This window comes from Bubalus bubalis, chromosome 6 (genome assembly GCF_019923935.1).
Source record: "Bubalus bubalis isolate 160015118507 breed Murrah chromosome 6, NDDB_SH_1, whole genome shotgun sequence".
NCBI lineage: Eukaryota > Metazoa > Chordata > Mammalia > Artiodactyla > Bovidae > Bubalus > Bubalus bubalis.
The window spans coordinates 42,699,508-42,727,082 of record NC_059162.1 but is presented as its reverse complement, the minus strand read 5'-3'; the positions used below and the strand labels follow the sequence as shown (position 1 = coordinate 42,727,082).

The following is a 27,575-nucleotide window of genomic DNA, read 5'->3' as shown; positions in this document are numbered from 1 at the left end:
TAGTAACTAGAATGTCCTTCTTCACAGTGAACTTAATAGGGTTGTATTTAAATATTACTACATATCACTTTGCTGTTTATATTTAAAGAGATTTCACACAATCACTTTTGATTTGATAATCATAAAATCATGTGAATTACTTGACATGATACTATTATCTCTATTTGAACCTGTGTAAACAAAGTGCAGGGAGGCTGCCTATGCTTGTACAAGGTATACTTCCTACATAAAGTAGTGGATTTGTTGTTAAGACTAATGAGATCCAAGTCAAGATCTCTTTCAAATTGTTAATTTGTCCATTCAGTGTTGATTTACTGAGCCCCCTACTATCTACTGGTCACTGTATTAAGTGCTGAGGATCTACTGGTGAATTGGACACATACTCCCGATCTTCTTGCTGCTAATAATCTAGTAATTACTACCAAAAAAACTCTACACTTAGCCTTTGTTATAACACAGTGCAGCAAGTATATTCCTTCCTCTGCACATCAGTCATTAAGTTATCCATGGCCTTCATGTGTCTCTTATACAAACTAAATATCCAATTCTTTCAACAGCTCCTACCAGGCTAGGGATATTGGAGTCATTTATCGCCCTATCACTTCTTCTGGACTCCCTCTATTTTGTCAGTATCTCACATAAGGCCTAGAACCTTGAACTGACACCTCTGCTCCCAATATGGTCTTAGAGACCATGGCCTCAGGTGATGTGAAGATTGAATGCTTTCTTGACTGAGTGCACATTGAGGTTATCAATGTCTATTTTGGTTTCCCATGGCACTGCTGGCATGTGTACACATTGTCATTCACTAAAACCATCAATCTTCCTATGATGACCATCAAGTCAAATCTCTTCCATATTTTACTCAAGACATGAAATTAAAAGACGCTTACTCCTTGGAAGGAAAGTTATGTCCAACCTAGATAGCATATTGAAAAGCAGAGACATTACTTTGCCAACAAAGGTCTCCATCTAGTCAAGGCTATGGTTTTTCCTGTGGTCATGTATGGATGTGAGAGTTGGACTGTGAAGAAGGCTGAGCTCCGAAGAATTGATGCTTTTGAAGTGTGGTGTTGGAGAAGACTCTTGAGAGTCCCTCGGACTGCAAGGAGATCCAACCAGTCCATTCTGAAGAAGATCAGCCCTGGGATTTCTTTGGAAGGAATGATGCTAAAGCTGAAACTCCAGTACTTTGGCCACCTCATGCGAAGAGCTGACTCATTGGAAAAGACTCTGATGCTGGGAGGGATTGGGGGCAGGAGGAGAAGGGGACGACAGAGGATGAGATGGCTGGATGGCATCACTGACTCGATGGCCATGAGTCTGAGTGAACTCCGGGAGTTGGTGATGGACAGGGAGGCCTGGTGTGCTGCGATTCATGGGGTCGCAAAGAGTCAGACACGACTGAGTGACTGAACTGAACTGATGTTCTATATTTAAATGTGGGATTTTAATGCATTCCATTAAATTTCACTTCATCATCTGGACAATTGTTACATCTTTTTGGATCATCCTTATCTTGATTCTAAGGTTAGCTATCTTTATCTTGCATTATGAATGCTAAACAATCAGATCTTCTATGTTAATGATAAAAATTTGAACTGAACAATTTCAAACACAGAATACAGTAATGCTCTAACGAGTCTCAATATGTTATCTTTATATTTGAATTTCTATTCAATCATTCATTGTGTGAATTTTAATGAATACCTTATTCTAGTCTAGATGCAATAATGGAAAATGAAACTATTTGAGTTTTGTCAGTTAGGAACAATCAACATGTTAAGAGGTAAATGCAGCATGACAAGTGCTTCACTGCCAGTGTGCTCTTGTGGAGAGGTCACAGAGGAGAATACAGTCATCTCAACCTGGGAGGAGCAGGTAGGATCTGAAATGGCATCCAACTCAAAGATACCATGAGGCAATTTTGCTGAAAAACTATGAACTAATTCAATAGATTAGATATTTCCCCAATGTTCCAAGTTTAGAATCCTATTCGTGTGAAAGAGAAGATTTTTGCAATAACTTGTTCTTGGTGATCTCATTTTGGGATCCTATTGTTCACTTTTGTCTTTATGTTCCAAAGAATTACACTGAAATTCTATAATTCCCTTTCTATCTCTTCTGAGTTAAGCAGTCAATCTTCATGGTTCTGATCATCTTCTTCCATGACATGAGCTTGTAAAGGACCTGTAGATTACTTCAGTTCAGTTTGGTTCAGTCGCTCAGTCGTGTCAGACTCTCTGCTACCTCATGAATTGCAGCACGCCAGGCCTCCCTGTCCATCACCAACTCCCGGAGTTCACTCAGACTCATGGCCATCGAGTCAGTGATGCCATCCAGCCATCTCATCCTCTGTCATCCCCTTCTCCTCCTGCCCTCAATCCCTCCCAGCATCAGGGTCTTTTCCAATGAGTCAGCTCTTCGCATGAGGTGGCCAAAGTACTGGAGTTTCAGCTTTAGCATCATTCCTTCCAAAGAAATCCCAGGGCTGATCTCCTTCAGAATGGACTGGTTGCATCTCCTTGCAGTCCAAGGGACTCTCAAGAATCTTCTCCAACACCACAGTTCAAAAGCATCAATTCTTCGGAGCTCAGCTTTCTTCACAGTCTAACTCACATCCATACATGACCACTGGAAAAATCATAGCCTTGACTACATGGACTTTTGTTGGCAAAGCAATGTCTCTGCTTTTCAATATGCTGTCTAGGTTGGTCATAACTTTTCTTCCAAGGAGCAAGCGTCTTTTAATTTCATGGCTGCAGTCACCATCTGCGGTGATTTTGGAGCCCAAAAAATAGTTTGACATTGTTTCCACTGTCTCCCCATCTATTTCCCATGAAGTGATGGGACCAGATGCCATGATCTTCGTTTTCTGAATGTTGAGCTTTAAGTCAACTTTTTCACTCTCCACTTTCACTTTCATCAAGAGGCTTTTTAGTTCCTCTTCACTTTCTGCCATAAGAGTGGTGTCATCTGCATACCTGAGATTATTGATATTTCTCCTGGCAATCTTGATTGCAACTTGTGCTTCTTCCAGCCCAACGTTTCTCATGATGTACTCTGCATAGAAGTTATATAAGTAGGGTGACAATATACAGCCTTGACATACTCCTTTTCTTATTTGAAACCAGTCTGTTGTTCCATGTCCAGTTCGAATTGCTGCTTCCTGACTTGCATATAGGTTTCTCAAGAGGTAGATCAGGTGGTCTGGTATTCCCATCTCTTTCAGAATTTTCCAGTTTATTGTGATCCACACAGTCAAAGCAGAAATTGATGTTTTTCTGGAACTCTCTTCCTTTTTCCATGATCCAGCGGATGTTGACAATTTGGTCTCTGTTTCCTCTGCCTTTTCTAAAACCAGCTTGAACATCTGGAAGTTCACGGTTCACGTACTGCTGAAGCCTGGCTTGGAGAATTTTGAGCATTACTGTACTAGCGTGTGAGATGAGTGCAACTGTGCGGTAGTTTGAGCATTCTTTGGCATTGCCTTTCTTTGGGATTGGAATGAGAACTGACGTTTTCCAGTCCTGTGGCCACTGCTGAGTTTTCCAAATTTGCTGGCATACTGAGTGCAGCACTTTCACAGCATCATCAGCAAGTAGATTACTTGCTCATCAGCTAATTTTGCCCGAAGCTACTTTTCTGATCCTTAGCTATTTGGCAAATGAAGTCACACTTACATGTTATTACAGTCAGTAGCTGCTTCCACTTCTTTTTCTCTCCTTATCCTTGAATGGGAGCCTCATCTGCACCCAAGAGGAGGTCCAGAACCTCTCCAGCCATGAGGAACAGTTATTAGTTCCAAATCTCAGTTATGGTCTTCCTCTGTCAGAAGGCACAGGGCTGTTTATTGTACACATCCCTTGGAGTCTGTGAGCTTTGGAATTTTTTTTTTTAGAATCCAACATTTTTTCTCATGCAGTAGTTACATATTATTGCTAACATTTTGGAAGTTTCTTTTCCAAATTAAATTTTAATTTAAACTACTTATGGCTACACTTCTTTGGTACCCGCTAAGTGTAAAAACATGCATTAGACTTTGGGAAGGCAGAAGTAGATACAATGATGAAGAAGAACTGATCTGAGACCGTGGTAAGAACTGATGATCCACAGGGGAGAAAGACCTGCACATGTATATCGCAAGGAAGCGGCTGTTCTGGTTTCTTTATGATGGGCAAGTGTTTTGCAAAGACTGAAGTACATGTGTGCAAGGCAAAAACAGCTATTTAAAAATACCTTTTAAAAAGTAATTTCCTTAGAGGGGAAATAAAGAGCATAAAATTGTTGTCCTCATCTCATATAAGAGAAACAAATTATTTTTCATGTTTTAAGCTTTTGTGGTTAAGTCTCACATTCTAAGAGATTTACCACTTCAGAGGAATTCCATCATTTGCATGCGAGTCTGCATGTAAGACTCTCAATTATCCAGCAACTGAATAGAGAATTATAACTTTTCTAAAACAAAAGAAGAAAATATTTCTCTTCTTTTGGTAGCATTCCATTATTCTCTACTCAAGAAAATGATTTCAGAAACTTGATCTTTGCTGCCTAAAAAACTATTTTGTGAATAAAATATATGAAACTCAGAAGCTACGCTGTCTCCCTATTTAAAAATAATTCATCAAAAGAAAGCATCTTTTCCTTTTTCTTGCAAGAGAAAATATAGTCTCTGTTTTTGAATTGCAAACATATCTTCATAAGGGAGAAAAATCAGTTCACATGACATAGTGCTTGTTCAGCCACTTCAAGAACTAGAGTGTAATTTACTCTTTCTCTGTCTCTCTTCTCCCCAGTTGGATTCAGAAAATCCCATTCTGAAATAAACATTAGTTTCACGCAAAAACATCCTTTTGGAATGAAAAGCAAGGAAAAGTTTTAATTTTTAGCCTTGAAAGTGTTTTCTTTCTCTATGATGGAGAGAGCAGTTTCAGTACTGAGTGCCACGGAAGGGGTTAATGTGGACTTGGCTGAGTGTCAGTTAAACTTTTTTTCTGGCTCTGTTCCAGGTTTCCCCTTGAGGGGATTTTCCTCTGCTTCTGCATCTCTGCAACAAGACCCTATATAAAGAGCCGACTTTCTATTTCATTCCTCACCGAACCTCACTGGCTTTAAGAGCTCAAGATTCTTCCCAGGAAGCTTCAAGAGGAACAGAAAGAAGTGTTTTGGAATCATTATTTTCTCATAAGAACAGCAGTGTAAATGCCTAAGAAGATGTTTGTGATCTTTGGAGTCTCAAATATACTTTGGATGGTGTTTGCAGTTTGTAAGTTCTTCTCCTTGATTTGCTCCAAATGCTAGCATTCCATTTTAGCCCTGACTTTGACTTCACCTTGTTATGATAATAAAGAAAGGCAATGTGCGTACTTTGTCATTCATGTCCAACCCTTTGCAACCCCATGGACTGTAGCCCACCAGGTTTCTCTGTCCATGGAGTTTCTCCAGGCAAGAATACTGGAGTGGGTAGCCATGCCCTCCTCCAAGGGCTTTTCCCAACCCAGGAATCAAACTCTCCTGCATTTCGGGCAGGTTCTTTACTATCTGAGCCACCAGCGTAGCTCTGGATTTTTAAAGAATCGGAAAACTTAATTTAGCCTAACTTTTAATGTGCTACTGACTACTGCTGTTAATATGTACCGTTATATTGTCGTCGTTAGAGCAGCAAAGTTGTTGTTTTTTGAATTTTTTAAATGTTGCGTGCGAAATTGGATTCTGTTTCTAGGAAGGTCTGTCTCTTTAGTTTCCTATGCTTGATAATGAGATAAAACTTGGCAAGTGACAAAACAACTAATAGATGGGCATCAAGGTCAGAAATGAGAATTTTCAGAAGCAAAGATGATTTTCACAACTTCTTTTGGCAGTGACTCCTGAGCTGCCTTGCGTTACTTAGAAGCAGTTTAGGAAAGAGAGCAGTCAGATCTAAGTGTTATACTAGAACAGAGAAGATGGAGTAGAATACTAAACAAACCAGTGGTAAGCTTGTCTTTCTCTTTTTGCCTTCACAGCTCAAGCTTTCAAAGTTGGCATATTCCCAGATGAATCGAAGATTTTTGCTCAGATTGGTGACTCTGTTTCACTGACTTGTAGCGCAACAGGCTGTGGGTCTCCAACATTTTCTTGGAGAACTCAGATGGACAGTCCACTGAACGGGAAGGTGAGAAATGAAGGGACCACATCCACGCTGATCATGGATCCTGTTAGTTTTGAGGATGAACACCAGTACCTGTGCACAGCGATTTGCAAGGATAAGAAACTGGAGAAAGCAATCCGAGTGGAGATCTACTGTGAGTACTTCAGTCGATATTTGATTTTCTCTCCATTTTGCTTTAAAATAAATTTTCTAAAAGGATAATTTTAAAAGAAAAAAAGAAAAAGAATACTCATGTCCAGATTCTTGGCTAGGGGACATAGGGCAGCAAGAAATCTAGAAGACAGCTGAATCTACCACCAGACTAGAGACCCAAATCTTGGCTTTTGTTTCCAACTCTGCCACGAATATGGTGACCACGGGTGAGGTTCAGCTTCTCTAGGCTTCAGTTTTCTTAGCCATAAAGTGAAGTTCTCTAAGGTTCTTTTTATTTTTTTGTGTGTGTGTTTAATTTGATCCAATTGGTTTCTTACATGTTTACTTGTTCATATGTCCAAATGACTTATGAATTCCATACTTCAGGGATTTTCTGTTTATTCTTATAAAATTTGGTACTTAAAGTTTAAGGAGGAGATATATAATTTAATACTGGGCTTTGGTACAAATGCTTCCCCCTTAGACAGAAGAAAAATATCTGCAAACTTTTCACTCATTTGACTTCGGCAGAGATAAATTTAGAAGGTTTTACTTCTGTTTTTGTTTGGTGCAATTAACTCTTAATGTTCAACAGCTTAACTTCAAGGATATTTGGAAAATGAACTCGATTTGCCTAGTGAATGTGAATGAATAGCCTGTGTTTACTAGCCTACCAAAATGTATTTCAGTCCATTCTCAATCCAGCAAGAAAGTTAGCAAAAAGGAGTGAAAAATAACCTGAAATACATCACTTGCATTCTGGTTACTGCTTCTGCCAGAAAACTGGACTCCTTGATCGTCATCTCTTTAGGAAGACCTTATTTGATTATCTTTTCTAATTATTTTGCTTTTCTTTTGCAATAGCGGAGCTCAACTTGGTCCAATAACCTTAACTGATTCTTCAATAATCCCTTATGTAGCTAATGTTTCTCAATAAACTGTGCTTGGCCAGCTGCTTTCAATTATGCTGGTTGTACATGCAGAGTTTTTGTCTGTGAAGCTTTCTGAGGTCCTTGAAAGGCTCCCTTATGTAAATACAGGGGAAAGTAGCAGTTCTTACATTATCTGACAGCAAACTATGTGGATTATAGGCACATCTCTTTCAGAATACAAGGAACAAAATTATTGGTGGAAAAATGAAAAGTACTCTTTCTTCACATAACAAATTTTTGCCACTTCCTTTGCCTCTCCTTGCAGGAACCAAATAGTTGAAGATTTAAAAATGAAAATGAAGGCCCTTCTGGCTTTAGTTATCTTGCCTGAAGTGTCTTTCGTTCTTTTTTTTCTTCAAGAGTGTCTGTCTTTCATTATATTTAACAGTCCTGTCTCCATTCCACATTTGATTATAGTATTTTTTAGAGTTGGGACCTTTGTATTCTTCTTATTTCACAGTCTTGAATCAAGCCAATATGTTATCATCATGGCGGTTTGCGATAGAAAGCAGCCTTGCAAAGAAAGTAATGGCTCACTGAACTACTGCTTTCCTTGGCACTAAACATTTCAAGTGGGATATTAGTTAGATGTTGAGTCAGGTGTTTGGGAGGCAAATCTGCCTTCCATAACTTAAAGATTGCACAGGTGTATGTCTCTGGTAGATAAATGCCTGTTCAAAGCCAATTATTTAGAGCTGCTCTTTTCATTTCTTAGCATGTCTTACCTAATAATTATTCTTTGCAATGATATTCTAAGCTTCAGGTTCCTTATCTGTAAGATGAAATATATCTACCCTGACCAAAATAAAAGACTGTGATATAACACAATGAAAGTCCCAGTAGTCATATGGAATAATAAAAATCTTGGGTTTAAATCCCAGCTTCACCATTACTAGCTGTGTAACCTTAGGAAAGTTATGCAAATATGCTGAGTCTATGCTTTCATATCTATGAAATGTGGTACCTATTTCTTAGGGTTGTTGTGAGTATCAAATAAAGTCATCAATGTTAAATGAATAGTACAGGGATGGGCACGTATCAGTATTCAATAAACATAAGTTTCTTCTCCCTCCTTTTACTTTGGCAACATGCAACCCTTTGTACATGAAGAATCAGAAGACCTGAAGAACTGTCTAACAGATTGTTCTGATTTTGAATGCACCCCAAACCATGAAAGGCTATTTAAATAATTCATTCTGCTGTATTAAGATTGTATTCACAAAATATTAGACTCAGATTCAGTTCAGTTCAGTTCAGTCGCTCAGTCATGTCAACTCTTTGTGACCCCATGAATCGCAGCATGCCAGGCCTCCCTGTCCATCACCAACTCCCATAAGGGACTTTGCACAATATGAACAAAAAATCCACATGCATGTACTCGTTTGACTTTTGCAGCTTTCTCTAAGGATCCAGAGATTCATTTGAGTAGCCCCCCAGAGGTCGGGAAGCCAGTCACAGTCACGTGTTCAGTACCTGATGTGTACCCATTTGAAAGGCTGGAGATAGAGTTGTTGAAAGGCAACCGTTCCATGAAAGTACAGGAATTTCTGGAGCCTTCAGAAAAAAAGGCCCAGGAAACAAAGAGCTTGGAAGTGACCTTCTCGCCTACTGATGAGGATATTGGGACAGCTCTTGTTTGTCAAGCTACATTACGCATTTATGATGATGATTCTCCACCCAAAGTAAGGAAAACTACAAAAGAACTGGAAGTCTACAGTAAGTACTTGTGTCTGTCTATGGGAATATACTCTTGGATGTATACAGCAATAAACCGAGCAGCTACAGTCAAGAAGAAACATGTTTGTAGTTTTTATACCATTTTGATTCACTGAGAGCATAATTCTTGTCAACTGCAATAAAAAGCACATCGAATTAAGGTTGAGAAAGTTGAACTTAAGGTATGGATGGCTCCATTAATTGTGATTTTGCTTCACTTAATTTCTCAGTCTATCAAAGGGGAATAATAATAATACCACCTGATTGGGAAGCTTCCCTGGTGGCTCAGTCGGTAAAGAATCTGCCTGCAATGCAGGAGACCAGTGTTCTATCCCTGGATTGGGAAGATCCCATGGAGAAGGGAATGGCAACCCACTCCAGTACTCTTGCCTGGAAAATCCCATGGACTGAGGAGACTAGTGGGCTATAGCCCATGGGATCACAAGAGTCGGACCCTACTTGATTAAATCACCACCACCTGATTGGGTAGTGAGAAATAATAGGCTCAAGTGATAAAATTTTTAAATTATGTTTTGTAAACTCTTACATCATGCATTGAAATATCAAGGTATAGAAGTTCTACAAGAGCACTTAGTCTGTGTGTGAGTGTATACGTGTGTGCACACCTGGACACGTGTGCATGGGGTGGGAGAGAGGAGATGAGATTTGATTGTCTCCATTCTCTCGGAGATGGCCGGGGGATTTGAGGCAGTCTTGTCATCCCAAAGTTGTGTAGGAGTGACTCACTGAGCTCTTTCTAGACTAAAATGCCCTGGTTTTCTCTAGACACCATAGTTAAAAGGAGCATTGCCTTCTACAACATGTCTAGCTGAGACAGAATGAGATGGAAAGGATTTTATAAATGCTTTGAGAAGAATAGTCAGAAATAGGAGATATTTTTCCTAGAGAATATAAAACTTGGAAATGAGAGCTATAATTAAGTATCTGAATGGCTGTCATGTAGAAGTGAAATTTGGATTATTCTTTAGCAATAGAGGACTGAACTATGACCGGTGTACAGAAGTTAGTTACAAAGAGAAAGATTTCAGCTCAATAGAGGGAAAATGTTCGAATAATCAGAGCTGTCCAAAAATCAAATGGATGATATTTACTATAAGGCCGTGGACTGCCTTGTGCGCCAGAAGTATTGAAGCTGTCTTGCATGAACATTCGGCGAGGAAGTTGAGCTGGAATTTGTACCTTACCTGGGAGATTGAATCACATAATTCTAAGGGTTTTTCTTAATTTCTGAGTGTCTATGGCCATCTGAAAACACCAACCATCAAAAAAAGTAACTCCATCAAATCAGTCAGAAACTGGATTGACTAATTTTCATGACTCAGCAGTTCTTTATACTAGTTTGGCAGAGTAAGTTTGTCAGATTGAGAAAGCTGTAAATACAGTCCATGAGAGTATTTACAGTCGCCCTGTGGGACCATTATGATGCTTAGCAATGGCTAATACTGTGCCCTGCCTTCTCAGTCTCCCCCAAAGACACAGCTATATCCGTGAATCCCTCCACGAGGCTGCAGGAAGGTGACTCTGTGACGATGACCTGTACCAGTGCAGGTCTGCCAGCTCCACGGATTCTCTGGAGCAAGAAATTAGACAATGGGAATCTACAGCTCCTTTCTGAGAATGCAACTCTCACTTTAATTTCTATGAGGGCAGAAGATTCTGGGATTTATGTGTGTGAAGGAAATAACCCTGTTGGGAAAGACAGAAAAGAGGTGAAATTAATTGTTCAAGGTAAGCAACAATTGAAAAAGGTGCCATCATTCAGATTTAAGCAATAGTGAAATAACTTCAGTGCCAGAAATACTTCATTACGTTTTGAGTGAGTGCGTGAAGTCGCTCTCATGTCCAACTCTTTGTGACTCTATGGACTGTAGCCTGCCAGGCTCTTCCGTCCATGGAGTTTTCCTGACAAGGGTACTGGAATGGGTTGCCCTTTCCTTCTCCAGGGGATTTTCCCAACCCAGGAATTGAACCCAGGTCTCCCACACTGCAGGCAGACTCTTTACCATCTGAGCCACTGGGGAAACCCTCATTATGTTTCACGATGATCCATTTGTCTGTTCTGTACTGTAGCACAATTATATACTCACCTTGCTCATGCTTTTTGGATGAAATCTTTTCTGCCAGAGCTTCCTTGGTTCTGCTGTTTTGGTTCCTTTTCATTTCTCATCATTCTTTCATTGCCTCAGCTCTTCCTTCTGCCACTTGTATATTAGTATTCTCAGTTTCCCATGTCTAGTCCTCTTCCCTTGTCACTTCCAATATTTGAGCTCTGTATTATGGATATATGCTGTTTACTCTGAAGTTCATGTTCCTATTCCATATCATCAAAACCTGTTGGTTCTACTTTAAAATGATCCCTCTTAGAATCTGACCTCTATTCTTCAAACCTCTTGCCATAGCTTTACTTCATCATCTCTCATTTGGGCTCCTGAAAGGAAAGTGAAAGTCGTTCAGTCGTGTCCAACTCTTTGTGACCCCATGGACAGAGGAGCCGACTGTAGCCTACCAGGCTCCTCTGTCCATGGGGTTTTCCAGGCAATAGTACTGGAGTGGATTGCCATTTCCTTCTCCAGCAGATCTTCCCGACCCAGGGATGGAACCCAGGTGTCCCGCATTGTAGACAGATGCTTTACCGTCTGAGCCCCATGGGCTCCTGAAAGATATTCTTAAATAACCTTTACTGACCATCAGCTATATTCCAGGCACTTTACACATGTTTCCTGTGATCTTTAAGAAATGACTAAGGAGTAAGTACTTTATATTCATTTTAGCAGTGAGAGAATAGTGTCTCACAGAGATTAATAATGGCTCTTATTTATTGTACATCTAATACTTGCCAGAAGTTTCCTTGCTACTTTATAAATGTTACCACTTTAGGCTTTGCCACAACCTTATGAAGTGAATAAGCTCAGGCTCAGAATAGTTCCAATTTGCCACATCACATAACTCATTAGTGGCATTTACTGTGATTTTAACATAGACCCATTTAATCTCCAAACTCCATGATTTTTTAACTATGGCTAATTGTTTTTAAATGGTTCCCCTACTATCATTCTGTCCCCCAACATAATCCCTTGTACTGCTGCTGCTGTTGCTGCTTCTGTTAAGTCACTTCAGTTGTGTCCAACTCTGTGCGACCTCATAGACGGCAGCCCACCAGGCTCCCCCGTCCCTGGGATTCTCCAGGCAAGAACGCTGGAGTGGGTTGCCATTTCCTTCTCCAGTGCATGAAAGTGAAAAGTGAAAGTGAAGTCGCTCAGTCGTGTTCGACTCTAGTGACCCCATGGACTGCAGCCCACCAGGCCCCTCTGTCCATGGGATTCTCCAGGCAAGATCACTGGAGTGGGTTGCCATTTCCTTCTCCAATGCATGAAAGTGAAAAGTAAAAGTGAAGTCGCTCAGTCGTGTCCAACTCTTAGCGATTCCATGGACTGCAGCCCACCAGGCTCCCCCATCCATGGGAGTTTCCAGGCAAGAGTACTGGAGTGGGTTGCCATTGCCTTCTCCTACCAGAGTTATCTACTTGAAACAAGAAGACCGCATATTTTATATGACTTCAATTTGACCCTAATTGTATATAAATTAAAACTCACATTTCTTAAAATAGTTGCATAAAACTCTTCAGAATCTAGTCAGAAATGACCTTTGCATCTTTGTGGGTGACTCTGTGTCTGTTTATGCTATAACTTCTGCTTCAAATGTCCTTTCTTTCCTTACCTGGCAAAGTTTTAGCCATCCTTCAAGATCAAGCTCATGTCAGCCTCCCAATTCCAGTTTGTGTTAGGCACAGCTAGTTTTTGATGCCTTCATGTACATTCAATACTTCTTATGAACTTGTATGTGCTTTTGTTCAGTTTCAGTTCACTTCAGTTCAGTCGCTCAGTCGTGTCTGACTCTTTGCAACCCCATGAATTGCAGCACGCCAGGCCTCCCTATCCATCACCATCTCCCGGAGTTCACCCAAACTCATGTCCATCCAGTCAGTGATGCCATCCGGCCATCTCATCCTCTGTCATCCCCTTTACCTCCTGCCCCCAATCCCTCCCAGCATCAGAGTCTTTTCCAATGAGTCAACTCTTCGCATGAGGTGGCCAAATTATTGGAGTTTCAGCTTTAGCATTAGTCCTTCTAAAGAACACCCAGGGCTGATCTCCTTTAGAATGGACTGGTTGCATCTCCTTGCAGTGCAAGGGACTCGCAAGAGTCTTCTCCAACACCACAGTTCAAAAGCATCAATTCTTCGGTGCTCAGCTTTCTTCACAGTCTAACTCTCACATCCATACATGACCACTGGAAAAACCATAGCCTTGACTAGACGGACCTTTGTTGGCAAAGTAATGTCTCTGCTTTTCAATATGCTGTCTAGGTTGGTCATAACTTTTCTTCCAAGGAGTAAGCATCTTTTAATTTCATGGCTGCAGTCACCATCTGCAGTGATTTTGGAGCCCAAAAAACAGTCTGACATTGTTTCCACTGTTTCCCCATCTATTTGCCATGAAGTGATGGGACCAGATGCCATGATCTTCATTTTCTGAATGTTGAGCTTTAAGCCAACTTTTCACTCTCCACTTTCACTTTCATCAAGAGGCCTTTTAGTTTCTCTTCACTTTCTGCCATCAGGGTGGTGTCATCTGCATATCTGAGGTGATTGATATTTCTCCCAGATATCTGGATTCCAGCTTGTGTTTCTTTCAGTTCAGCGTTTCTCATGATGTACTCTGCATAGAAGTTAAATAAGCAGGGTGACAATATACAGCCTTGACGTACTCCTTTTCCTATTTGGAACCAGTCTGTTGTCCACTTCTACTGTTGCTTCCTGAACTGCATATAGGTTTCTCAAGAGGTAGGTCAGGTGGTCTGTTATTCCCATCTCTTTCAGAATTTTCCAGTTTATTGTGATCCACACAGTCAAAGGCTTTGGTATAGTCAATAAAGCAGAAATAGATGTTTTTCTGGAACTCTCTTGCTTTTTCCATGATCCAGCGGATGTTGGCAATTTGAACTCTGGTTCCTCTGCCTTTTCTAAATCCAGCTTGAACGTCAGGAAGTTCACGGTTCACATATTGCTGAAGCCTGGCTTGGAGAATTTTGAGCATTCCTTACTAGCGTGTGAGATGAGTGCAATTGTGTGGTAGTTTGAGCATTCTTTGGCATTGCCTTTCTTGGGATTGGAATGAAAACTGACTTTTTCCAGTCCTGTGGGCACTGCTGAGTTTTCCAAATGTGCTGGCATATTGAGTGCAGCACTTTCACAGCATCATCTTCCAGGATTTGAAATAGCTCAATTGGAATGCCATCACCTCCACTAGCTTTGTTCGTAGTGCTGCTTTCTAAGGCCCACTTGACTTCACATTCCAGGACTTCTGGCTCTAGGTTGTTCAGTTTAACATACATTAATTAAGGTGCCTTGTCCAAGAATTGAAGAATTGTGCTTGGTGCTGGGGGTACAGACATAAAAAGTTATAGTGATTACCCTAGAGGAACTTATAATCTAGAGATTGGTAGATGTATAAATAGATAATTTAAACTTTTTTAGTAAGAGCCAATCCTTATGTAAGTGTGTCTTTCCATTAAACTGGAAACTCCTTAAAGGTAGGGACTGTTGTGTGTGTGTTTTACAAGTACCTGCTATGTAGAGATGCTCAGTAGATACTGAATGAATAACTTGTGAACATAAATTAAAAAACATACTTTTAAAATATGAAAGCATGAAATTTGAACTTGCATTGCTAAAAAGATACAAATCAAACTCTCTCAAAAGATGAACCCGTTGGCTTTTAGGTCAGCATTTCTCAAGAAACCAGGAAAAACATTACGCTGATAAAAGCATGTAAAGCTAATCTTTCATCTGGAATAACTCTACCCTATGATTAGCTGTATCCCATTTCAATGTGAAGAGGAAACGTTTTCTGGGATTAGGCTTTTCATTTTGCATCACAGGACATTAGCAACCTTAAGTGCTGAAGAAAGAATTGAACTTCAGTTATCTTAGACCTGGAAGATCTTCTGGAGAAGTGGAGAAGGGAATGGCTACCCACTCCAGTATTCTTGTCTGGAGAATTCTGTGAACAGAGGAGCATGGAAGCCTATAGTCCATGGGGTCACAAAGAGTCGGACACAACTGAGCGACTAACACTTTTTTTCTATCTCACAGTTACTCTTTCAGCAGTCATGCGTTTACATGGTAACATATGCAGCTACTGTAAAATACAATCTGAGACTGTTCACAGGCAGGAAGTAGATCTTTATGTTCTCCATTCTCACATTAGCATATAAGGAATTCAGAAACACTGGTTATTGTTCTGAATGAACTTTCTCCTTCAAAAATCTGATAGCATGTCAGTTTGTTACGGTAATTTGAGGGAAGCATTCTTTGGAAGATACCATAATGACCATGTTAGACAAATCAAACTGAAAAAAATCTTCTGGCATGGATGAGAACCCTTCAAAATGTAGTGCCTTTGGATTATGTATATGCTGTGATTTCTTTTTTCTATCTCTAGCTGGCTATTTACAAGGGCAAGTTTTAGTGAGTTTTCTGTGGAGTCTCTGTCACTTTAAGAGGTGCCCAACCACTCCCACTTTTGCTAGGGGAATAGAGTCAAGATTTAAAATTACTTTTCTCCCTAGACAGTAGTCATCCTAAAGCAGCTGGGGTGCTCTGCGGGGATTGAATTGGCAGTCAAAGAACTTTGCTAGATATTTCAGACTTAGGAGTTTGCCCTGGCATTTCAGCCATTGAAATAATTGTAAAGTATTTTTATGTTGTATTAAGCAAATTTAAGAGGTGGCTTGCATACCACTTTAATGCTTAGATTTTGACATTTCAGTGTGATTCTGAAATCATACTGATTTCATACTGATAATGGGATTTCAGTATGTGTTTTCAGTGTGATTCTGTGTGACTTTCATGTTACAACAATTCTGTTGATACAGAAGCTCTAAATACTGGTCTGTTACAGGTAATGTTTCTAATCAGAAGCCATATTTATATAGCTTTTTTTCAGTACTTTCCTTAGATTTGGTTTTATCTCCACTTGAGGATATTTTGATTTAGTTGTTTAAGTGAGAAGCTGGGATCTTAAATCAGACTCACCTGGCTTCAAGCCCTAATTTTGCCACTTGCAGGTTGGGTGGTGTTATTGTTCCTCAAGAAGAAAGGGGAGGAGAAGGAAAAGGAGGAAGGGAAGGAAAATAAGGAAAAGTAGAATGAGACACTGAGAGTCAAGGAGAAGAAGCAAGGATACCAGATCCTGAAGTTGTGTGGATTAAATGAGATAATATTCATATATGTAAAGTGGTTTAAGCAGTGCTTGACACACTGGAACCTTATATTTTTGAGCTATTGTCCCATAGTTATAAGAATATGATAAACACGTTGAGTGGAGAATGAATTTTTGTTATGAAAAGGTGCCAGTCTCTGTCTTGACACATTTTTATCCCTGTTCATTCTGTTGAATGAATGAATCACAGCATCCTGTATGTTTGTTCTTAAAAGATGTGGTTCCCTTCCTGATAGTCCCAATGTGGAAAGGAGTAGTATATTCTTGGCACAGATGTTAGCTAAAAAGAAGTCAGGGAAAAAAGACTGTATATTGAAATTTGGTGGAAGAATTTTATTTTTGTCTTGTTCTTTTCTCCCCACCAGAGAAAATGTTTACTGTTGAGATCTCTCCTGGACCCCAGATTGCTGCTCAGGTTGGCGACTCAGTCGTGTTGACCTGTGATGTCAGGGACTGCGAGTCCCCATCTTTCTCTTGGAGAACCCAGATAGACAGCCCTCTGAATGGGAAGGTGAGGAGGGAGGGCTCCAAGTCCACGTTGACACTGAGCCCTGTGAGTTTTGAGAACGAACATTTTTACCTGTGCACTGTGATATGTGGGCAAAAGAAACTGGAAAAGGGAATCCAGGTGGAGCTCTACTGTAAGTAGATTTCAAAACTGTTTACTGTTTTTGTTGTTGTTGTTTTTACCGGTTCCATTGGAAGAAGCGGAATGCAAATCTGTGATACACAACAAGATCTTTGTGTTTAGGAAGGGAATTTAGCATTATGAATGGTTCTCAAATCTCCAAACCAAAGTTTTTGATGCAACTTTGATGTATATGTTACATATGAATCCAGATCCCTGATCCTTAGTTTGTGTCTTGTCTATACTCTCTCATCATGGACTTGAACATACTGCATGCCTCCTGCTACCCACCCTACTCTGGTTGTATATGGTGTGTACAGAGATGGTTGTCTTCAAAGAGTAAAAACAGTGCCCATTCAGATAATGGGGTGGGATGATGAATTATTCGAATTGGAGGGTGAGGCCCAAGTTTACTGTTTTGAAGGCACATTTGAAAGCTGATTGGCAGGATGGAGACATGAGGCAATGGGGAGCAGGAGAAAACCTGGGAGTTAAAATGATCACCGGGGATGGTCAGCACAGCAGCTCACGTGAAAAGAAGAAGCAGAGGATTACACTGGATTTGAGTGTTGATTTATACCACATACATATGCTACACTTCTTGCTATTCCTGTCACCTTAACAAAATCGTAGAGCTTCCAATTTCTATGAATTCACATTGCTGGAATTCCTCAGTTTATAATGAATGAGGACAAGATACGCAAAGTGATCAGAAAGTTCCCTGGTGGCTCAGATGGTAAAGAATCCACCTGCAATGCAGGAAATGCGAGTTCGATCCCTGGGTCAGGAAGATCATTTGCAAGAGGAAATGGCAACACACTCCAGTATTCCAGTCTGGAGAATTCCATGAACAGAGGAGCCTGGGGGTCTACATAGTCCATGGGGTTGCTTAGTGTCAGACGTGACTGAGCGACTAAGTGCAGCACACAGCACACACATTCTGCCTTTTTTTTTTATTCAGCAGAATCCAAGAGAACAACTGTGGATATTTTCCTCCAGAAATTCTGCCCAAACTTGTGTTACCCCTCAGGATTTTGCTCAAAATGAGTTAGAGTATGTCTGTAAAGGAATTTGAATCTCTCAAAAGACAGGTTAACTTATTGCTTTATCTTATTACCAAGAGTCCAGGAGCTGCTGATGCAGGCACACTCCCCACAGCAATGAGAACCAGCAGTGAAGCCTTATGTCACGTGGAAACATTAGCGAATCTGTCACTTGACAACATTTTGCTTCAGGAGAAAAAAATTGTAGCATTGCTCTCGATAACTGTTCTCATCTCACTTTTGTTGATTTGTATCAAGACGTGTTATAAATATTACTTAGAATCTGAATCTCTTATATTTTTTTCTGAACTACAAGTATTATTCAAGAAACATTTAAAACTTTCTGCCTAAACCTGGCCATTCAAAATAAAAATGTATAAACTGCATGGCTCTGTGAACCCAAGCCTGGGCTCTGAGCTCAGAAAATAGGAATTCTGATCTCAGCTGGGTGACTTACTAGGTATGGTGTCAAATGGCAGACTCTTAGCCTTTATAAGTTTAATAAGTCTCCCTAGCTATCAAATACATTCTCTGTGCGTTTTTCTAGCTTTAAAATAAGTTAATATCCATTAGATTACGCTGTTTCGAAGACTGAGATAATGAATATTAAGGGACTAGCACATAATACGGAGAAGGCAATGGCACCCCACTCCAGTACTCTTGCCTGGAAAATCCCATGGATGGAGGAACCTGGAAGGCTACAGTCCATGGGGTCGCTAAGAGTCGGACACGGCTGAGCGACTTCACTTTCACTTTTCACTTTCATGCATTCGAGAAGGAAATGGCACCCCACTCCAGTGTTCTTGCCTGGAGAATCCCAGGGACGGGGGAGCCTGGTGGGCTGCCATCTATGGGGTTGCACAGAGTCAGATACGACTGAAGCGACTTAGCAGCAGCAGCCGCAGCACATAATAAACATCCAATACATCATGGAAAATATTTAAAATGTTTAAAATATATGTATACTAAGTAAGATGGTGGAAGCTGATATGTCCTTTGAAAAGACTAGTCCTTAGCTGTCAGCAAGACTGTATCACTAAGGAGAGAAGAGTAAGAAGTATATTTATTTCTTGATGATTTGATGTGCTAGGTATTTTTTGTTTCCAGCATTATTTATATTTGATATCATAAATATTTATATTTAATGGTGTGATGCATCTATTAGTAATCATTTTATCCCAGGTGAATTAAAACCTTCACTTTGAGAACTTTGCATTTAATAAAGATTAGTTCCGTTTTTCTTCTAGTGTCATGTATAAACCTCATATTTTGCTTGATATTTGCAGCCTTCCCTAGTGATCCAGAAATTGAAATGAGTGGTCCATTAGTGAGTGGAAACCCAGTCACTGTAAGCTGCAGAGTTCCTAATGTGTATCCTTCTGACCGGCTGGAGATTGAATTGTTTAAAGGGGAGAGTATTATGATGAATAAAACCTTTTTGGAAGATGTAAGTAAGAAAGCCCTAGAGACCAAGAGTTTAGAGATGACCTTCATCCCCACCATTGAAGATACTGGAAATGTTCTTGTTTGTCTGGCTCAGTTACCTATTGATGAAATGGAATTTGAACCCAAACAAAGGCAGAGTACACAGATACTTTATGTTAATGGTAAGTTCATGTGTGATGTATCCACAATTTAATGTGAATTTTTTTTATCATGTTTGCCAGGTAATAGTTAACATGAAGTTCATAGTTAAAAACAGTGTGAAATGAAATAATTGAAAAGAAACTACAAAATAATGATTTTATATTAAAAAAACCCCTCAAACTTAAAACAACTGTTTATTTGCTTGTGATTCTAAGCTGGCAGTTTGGGAAGAGGTCAGATGAGCAGTTTATTCAATATGATATCAGATGAACTCACATATTCATTTTCAGTCTGTTGGAAGTTCAGTGGGGGATGGTCTCAGGTAGCCTCACTGATAAGCCTGGGCCTTCTCTGGGAGTTCCTGGACCTTCCTTTCTTCATATGAAGAGAGGTAGCATAGATTTAGTCACCAGAGTGCAGGGCTTCAGGAGAGTGAAAATGAAGGTGGCTTCTTGGGGCCTAGGCTTGAAAGTCCTTCAGAGTTACTTCTTCCAGGGTATATTGGTCAAAGTTAGTCACAAGGACAGCCTAGATTCAAGAGGTAGACAAATAGAGTCCACCTTTTCATAGGCGATTTACAAAGTTCATGTTCATGTTTAATGTACTATAAATGTCAATCCACACTATCATTGACCATCCATTTTTGACAACAAGAATGTTTCTATAGAATTTATTTCCATTAGAAAATATCCCTGATATGTTCATATTCTACTCTGGATCATTCTGTATAGGGCTTCCATGGTGGGTGAGTGGTAAAGACTCTGTCTGCCAATGCAGGAGACTGGGTTCAATCCTTGGGTTGGGAAGAGCCCCAGGAGAGGAAATGCAACCCACGTCAGTGTTCTTGCTTGGGAAATCCCATAAACAGAGAAGCATGGCAAGCTACAGTCCATGGGGTCACAAAGAATCAGACATGACTTAGGGACTAAACAACAAAAACAATCATTTTGTATCTGCTAAAGTAAATGAGGGCAGAAAACTCCTTTGGTAAAGTTATCAAGGTTTATAAATAGTTCTAATCCACAAATACATAGCCAATTTTGCAACACTGATAAAAACTCTTTGGAACTTGGGTATAAACAGCCAAGCTAACAAGTGTCCCTACCTTTTCAGTTGCTCCCAGGGATACAACCATCTTGGTCAGTCCCTCCTCCATCCTGGAGGAAGGTAGTTCTGTGAATATGACATGCTCTAGCAATGGTCTTCCAGCTCCCCAAATCTTGTGGAGCAGGCAGCTAAGTAATGGGGATCTACAGCCTATTTCTGAGAATGCAACTCTCAGCTTCATGTCTACAAAAATGGAAGATTCTGGTATTTATGTCTGTGAAGGCATTAACCAGGGTGGAATAAGCAGAAAAGAAGTCAACTTAATTATCCAAGGTGAGCTAAAGTGATTAAATGAGTTATTAGTGCTAGTCTTATTTCGGTTGTGTTACTGGTTTTGAGTAAAGGCCTTTTAAAACAAATTTTCTAAAACAAAATGCACTGAATGTTTTGAAGAGCTCTGCGTGGAAATCTGGAATAGTACTTCTTCATGAACCATTCCAAGTCACTTATACTAAAATTCTTTCAACCTCAAGTGGAAGGCTAGCTCTAGGAACTGTGCCAATAGTTCCAGTAACACTTATGAGGCACTGATTATGGTGTTGAAAAAAGGATAGGAAGATGTACATACATATTTTGGAATTTCTTAGGGCCCAGGTGGCACTAGTGTTAAAGAATCTGCCTGTCAACGTGAGTTAGATGTAAGAAGTGGATTCGATCCCTGGATCCGGAAGATCCCTTGGAGGAGGGCATGGCAACCCACTCCAGTATTCTTGTCTGGAGAATCCCATGGACAGGAGAGCCAGGCAAGCTATTCTCCATAGGGTTGCAAAGAGTCGGACATGACTGAAGCAACTTAGCACCTACCATACAAAATCACCTTATCTAACTGGGTTAAATTCCTCATGGTAATCTCATAAGATGACTGCTAGGATTTGCTTAGAAGCCTAAGAAGGCACTTAAATCTTTTATAAATTCAGAGATTGAGTAGCACTGACCTTTCACTCTGATTCATAAATTTAATGGCACAGAATCACTAGGATGGATTAAGTTAGGAGATCCAGGCCTATTCTTTGCAGGATGGAGAGGCAAAACTGAGAACAAAATAATTTCTAGTTGACACGTTGAAGCTCTAGGCAGTTTTGGGCAAAGTCATGAAGTGGTCATTTTGGATTTCCCTCATATCTTCCCTTTTGGGGTTCGAGGTTCTCTTCTTCACTAGGGCTGTCAGTTCCTCTCTTATCCCTTGGTATCATTTCCACTAAGGTGTTAGTGACTGTCTTGTTCCCTTGTTACAATAATTATTTGTATTTTAAAGGAAAGGAAGAAACTTGGAAAAACAATGCACTACCATAAAGAAAGCTCTTAGGATGTAGATTTGGTTGAGGAAAGAGTATCAAGTCACAAAGCAAATAATCTTAATGGGAACCTCACTTATACAATAGTGATGTGGTACCTCCCTCCACAGGTTACGTATTAACAGAGATGTTGTATGTCAGATGCTAAGCCCAGGATAACAACTGATGTGCTAAGGATTGTAAGAGTCATCTCTGCACAGCTTAATTTCTTGATCTGGAATGATCTAGCTCAAAACTCAGAAGCCTTTTATACTTCAAGAAATAGTTGCATAACTTAGTGAGCAAAAAAAATGTTATTTTCCACATTTGAAATCTCCAACTGTTTTTAAACACCCATTCGTTGGCTAAGGTTGGGTAAGAATTTCATTAAGGCTGCAGTCCCCAGACTTTTTGGCACCAGGGACTGGTTTTGTGGAAGACAGTTTTTCCATGGGTTGGGGAGGGGGCTCATTTCAGCGTGATTCAAGTGCAGAAGGGCTCATTCTTCTGAGACTCTCATGTTGCCACTGATGTGACAGGAGGTGGAGCTCAGGTGGTAATGCTAGCCATGGGGTGGGAGTGTAAATATGGATGGAGCATCACGTGTCTGCTGCTCACCTCCTGCCTGTGACTGGGTTCCTAATATGCCACAGATTGGTACCAGTCCATGGCCTGAGGGTTTGGCACCCTTGTATAAGGGACATGAGAGAAGCAGGAGATGTCTTCTTTTATTAAAAATATGATCATTTATAAGAATCCAGTAAATGTTTGACTTCTTTAATTGTCCCTCTAAATACTTAATGCAAACAGTAAGCACAAATACCACCTTGAAAACTATTGTTACTGTCATTAAATTAATACGGAATTTGTTTCTATTTCATTCAATCAGAGGTATCTTTAAATTCTTTCCACAGTTGCTCCAAAAGATATACAACTTACAGCTTTTCCCTCTGAGAGTGTCAAGGAAGGAGACACTGTCATTATCTCCTGTATATGTGGGAATGTTCCCCCAACTTTGATAATTCTGAAGAAAAAAGCAGAGACTGGCTACACAGTGCTAAAGTCTACAGGTGGTGCATATACCATCCACAGGGCTCAGTTAGAGGATGCGGGAGTATACCAATGTGAATCTAAAAATGAAGTTGGCTCACAGCTAAGAAGCCTAACACTTGATGTTAAAGGTTAGTTTTTTTTTGTTGTTGTTTTTTGTTTCTTGTTATTTTTATAACAGGTCTGAAGCTTGGTGGATTGTAAAGAATTTCAAGGGTTAGATGAATGAGTTGGCAAAATGGAACTGAATTCCATGTCAGTTATGGTTATTTCTTAGTGTTTCCTAAAATAATCATGTACAGGTGTTGTGTCCCAAGGAGTTTAGCCAGGATGCTGACATTTATCATAAATCAGTGTAGAATTCCCATTTGCTATTTGAAACATTGACAATTTATCATTGGTCTCTGAGGTCTTGCATATCTTGCATGTTTAAATGTATTTTCAAAACCTTTCTTTGGGAGTTATAGGGAAACTAAAAAAGTAGAATTGGCACATGGAAAAAGAAAGGTTTATCTAGACCCATTTCCTTCCTACCCAAAGACAGTATCACTCTCTGAACAAGAAGTGACTGCATATTTTCCAGATTGACTCTTTTCTGGATTTGAGAATGATGATCTTAATGCTGAACAATGTAAAGGCGTCTCTAGACTACAAAATTACTTCCTTAGAATATCTAAGCTCCTTGTCCATCCTGCTGTATTCTGATGGAGAAAGGGAGGGAGGGGGCAACGGCCCCAGCAGAGGAATTTCAGGGGCCAGATTAATTTCAGTCCATCTGTGAACTCACAGTAGGATCTGTTGATCTTATTAGTGGAAGTAGAAAGTGTCAGCGTTTATTGCTCAGTCTTCCACGCCTTGAGTGGTAAGCAGCTCCCACTGTGTACTGGAAGCCAAACTTGAAACAAACGTGATTGTAAACAAATACAACTCTTAAGAGCCTTTGGCACTGGGCTCCCGGAGACAACAAGTATCAATGTAAAGAGAATTTAAACCTGGGTCAGAAAATGGGTTCAAATTTTACTCATCTCATCAAATCTCTCAAGATTATAAGCTTTACCATGTTTTCTTCACAATACCTCCTCGAAACACAACAATATCCCTTGGATCATGTCACTCAAAATGACACAGGGGTGTATATAATCAATGCTAATCATTTATAACTAAATGACAATGACAGGATGTAGAAAGAAAACAATATACATTGCTATTCAAAAGATATTTATTGGGGGAAAAAAAGATATTTATTGGGTGCAAGTTACTCCAAGCAGTGAGCCAGTTACTAGCTATTGAGTGGTGGAGCAAAAGAAACTAGATACATGCCCTTATGTAATTCAGTCTGAAGGAGGGAACAAAAATTAATGGATAATCAAACATACAAATGTTTAAATATAAGCTGTGATGAGGGCTATGGAGGGAAAATGTAGTGGGTTATAAAAGCATACAGGGGAAAAAGTGCATTGTTGTTGTCCAGTCACTTATTTGTGTCTGACTCTTTGCGACCCCATGGTCTGCAGCACGCCAGGCTTCCATGTCTTCACCAGCTCCTGGAGCCTGCTCAAACTCATGTCCCTTGAGTCGGTGATGCCATCCAACCATCTCATCCTCTGTTGCCCCCTTCTCCTCCTGTATGTTAAGATTCCTAATTTAGGCTGGTGGTAATGCAGGTCAGAGAATACCTCTTTGAGGAAGTAACACTTAAGCAAAAATATAAAGCTATCCAGAGAACTTCATATTGTCAAGAAATGATATAAATGCTGAAGAGGAATAATGTATATTGAGATGCCCTACTTCAGAGATACAAAATATAAAATTTTCTATATATTTCTAAAAAAACCATCAGCAAGAATTCTTTCTCTTATTATTTCGTACATGATGTTTGACTATAATGGTTGCACTGTAGGTATTTCAAGACCTTTCTTGGAGAATTGGTTAGTTATTTTAACTCATTAATAATCAGAGTCCTAGTTCTTTAGTACATACTTTTATTTCCCAAAGCAAACACTCTTGTCCCATTCTTACTCTTCTAAATGAGACCTAAAAAGTTGCGCTCTTCCTTCCATCCTGTTATTGGATGTGAATTCAAGTTTGTGAAAGTCAGCAGCTGTCATCTTTACACTCATTATGACCATAGCAACTGCTAACTGATTATTTGATTAATTCAGAGAAATGTGCATTTGAGTCCTGTTGGTTCTTATCACTGATTTAATTCACTTTTCTTCAGAGAACTAGTGGTACTATTAAAATAAAACTTGTGACTGTTATTATTAAAAAATTTCTTTTCATACCAGACATTAATTGCATCCATTTTGTTATTTTCCAGGAAGAGAAAGTAACAAGGACTATTTTTCTCCTGAATTTCTCGTGCTCTATTGCGCATCCGCCTTAATATTAACTGCCATTGGAATTATTATTTACTTTGCTAGAAAAGCCAACATGACAGGGTCATACAGCCTTGTAGAAGCACAGAGAACAAAAGTGTAGCTAATGCTTGAAAGGTTCTACCAAAGACACTATCAGTTCAGATCCTCGATACTGCTCCTCATTCAATGAGAAAAACAGAAACTGCGAGTTCAGGCTTCCTTGAATTCAGTGAATGCTTGGAAAGAAATGGCTGCCTATGGCCTTACTGTGAACAAAAAGCCAAAGGAAAATTTCTGCTTAAAAACTAGGCACTACCACTGAGATGACTGGAGTAATTTCTTGATGTGTATATACAATAACATGATTTGTATATATGTAAAACTATGCTGTAGCAAGGTTGCTTGGAATATCAGCACACTAGAGTCACTATATCTAAAATTATTAAAATGTTGCTTGAACTGATTGTTATAACTTAATGCACTTAATATCAACTGGCAGCTGAGCTATGTCATCTTTTTAATATTTTATTTCCTTTAACAAAGTTTTATTCCTATAAAGTTCATGGGCAACAATTTCATGTTGTGTAAAGATACCAGGATTTTATATTCTCATAGGCAAACGATAAACCAAGAGGGCACTGGGTTGACTTTCAGGTACTAAACATTTCAATCTATGGTATAATGGTTAACTGGATTTCTCTGGGAGGTACTGACACAGTACAGAGACGTTTTTTGATGTTGTTTGTTCATCAGACTCTTGTGTAATTTTCCCAAGTGGTTTAAAAATTCAACCTCTTTTGATTTTCTTTTGTAAATGTTAGGTTTTTTGTATAGTAAAGCGATGATTTCTGGAATTGAAAGAGTTGTGTGTTTATTTATTATAAGTTGCCTCCTTTAATCATGTTGTAGCTCTTTTGATAATGTCAAGTTCCAAATACCGGAGAGTTCAAACCCACAGAAATAATATCTACTTGAAGTGTGCTCTTCAGATTACTTTTATCAGAATCACCATGAGAACTTTACAGATATTTACTTATCTTGGGGCCATCCTCATCCTAACCTATTGAATTGAAATACCTGGTTTAGTAGCCTTGGAACTATTAATATTAAAAAAAATTAAATTAAATTAAAAAATTAAATTTAAAATTAAAAATTAATTAAATTAAAAAAAATTTTTAATATGGTATGCACAGAAAGAGTGAATGCAGATGAACATGGACATGTTAAAGAGCAGCAAGTAAACAAGTGAAGAGATAGAGCATTATTGTTCTTCAGAGCCTCTTAGATGCCATTCATTGATTGTAGCTCTGTTACTGAGACTTCAACAATATCTTGAATTGTACATTAACTTTTCCCCGCCTTTCTTTGGGATTTTATACCTATGTATGTTCTTACTCAGTCGTGTCCAACTCTTTGCAACCCCATGGACTGGAGCCTGCCAGGCTCTTCTGTCCATGGGATTTCCAGGCAAGAATACTGGAGTGGGATGCCATTTCCTTCTGCAAGGAATCTTCCCGACCCAGGAATGGAATCCACGTCTCCTATGTCTCCTGCTTTGCAGGAAGATCCTTTACCCGCTGAGCCATCGGGGAAGCCCTTATACCTATATAGGTAACCCTAAGTAGAACACTGTTTCGTTTGCCAGCTTTTGAATCTTACGACTCAAGCCTGCTAAGTCACTTTAGTTGAGTCCGACTCTTTGCTACCCCATGGACTGTAGCCCTCCAGGCTCTTTTGTCATGGGATTCTCCAGGCAAGAATACTGGAGTGGGTTGTCATTTCCTCCTCCAGGGGATCTTTCCAACCCAGGAATGGAAACCCTGTCTCTTGTGTCTCCTGCTTTGGCAGGCGAGTTCTTTACCGTTAGCACCACCTGGGAAGCCCCTAAATATAATCAAATGGTATATTTGATAGTGACTTTATTTTTCACTCAAAATTATGTTTTTGCTTAATTAATCCATATTGTTATATTTAGCTATGTCTATTCATTATAAGATTTTGCCACAACTTATTTATATAGGATATATGTATATATGTGTGTGTGTGTGTATATATATCTCCTACTGTTGATGGATATTTGGGTTGTTTACAGTTTTTACAATATGATCAAAATTTCTATAAACACTGTTTTACATATTCCTGAATTACATGTAAGAATTAACTTAGGGTACAAGAATTCCTCTAAAGTGTATATATTCTAATGAAATCACTGGATTGTAGGAAATGTACACTTTCAGGTTTATAAGGAAAGCTAAATTATTTTCTGAAGCAGTTGAAATAATTTATATTCC

The 27,575-nt window shown here is 39.5% G+C and overlaps 1 protein-coding gene across 2 annotated transcripts; it reads left to right on the top strand.

Annotated features, from left to right (window-relative positions):
- The first annotated feature begins 5,033 nt into the window (after positions 1-5,033).
- On the top strand, positions 5,034-26,144 carry LOC102404254 (vascular cell adhesion protein 1). Of its 2 annotated transcripts, XM_006049807.4 has the most exons (9): positions 5,039-5,266; positions 6,006-6,284; positions 8,611-8,931; positions 10,414-10,680; positions 16,601-16,876; positions 19,193-19,513; positions 20,607-20,873; positions 22,789-23,055; positions 25,245-26,144. In XM_006049807.4, exons 1-9 carry the CDS (start codon positions 5,203-5,205, stop codon positions 25,403-25,405), a joined length of 2,223 nt encoding a protein of 740 aa, XP_006049869.4. In that variant the 5' UTR covers positions 5,039-5,202; the 3' UTR covers positions 25,406-26,144. The 2 variants fall into 2 exon arrangements, with proteins under 2 accessions (XP_006049871.4, XP_006049869.4); XM_006049809.4 differs by lacking the exon at positions 10,414-10,680 and having other exon boundaries at positions 5,034-5,266.
- Positions 26,145-27,575: the final 1,431 nt, after the last annotated feature.

What these genes read in the sequence shown, in the direction of transcription:
- LOC102404254 (XM_006049807.4), top strand. Translation starts at nt 5,203, where the DNA reads ATGCCTAAGAAGATGTTTGTGATCTTTGGAGTCTCAAATATACTTTGG. An exon ending in AAAAGAACTGGAAGTCTACA is followed by an intron (nt 8,932 to 10,413) that starts GTAAGTACTTGT and finishes CTGCCTTCTCAG; the next exon opens with TCTCCCCCAAAGACACAGCT. An exon ending in AGTCAACTTAATTATCCAAG is followed by an intron (nt 20,874 to 22,788) that starts GTGAGCTAAAGT and finishes TTCTTTCCACAG; the next exon opens with TTGCTCCAAAAGATATACAA.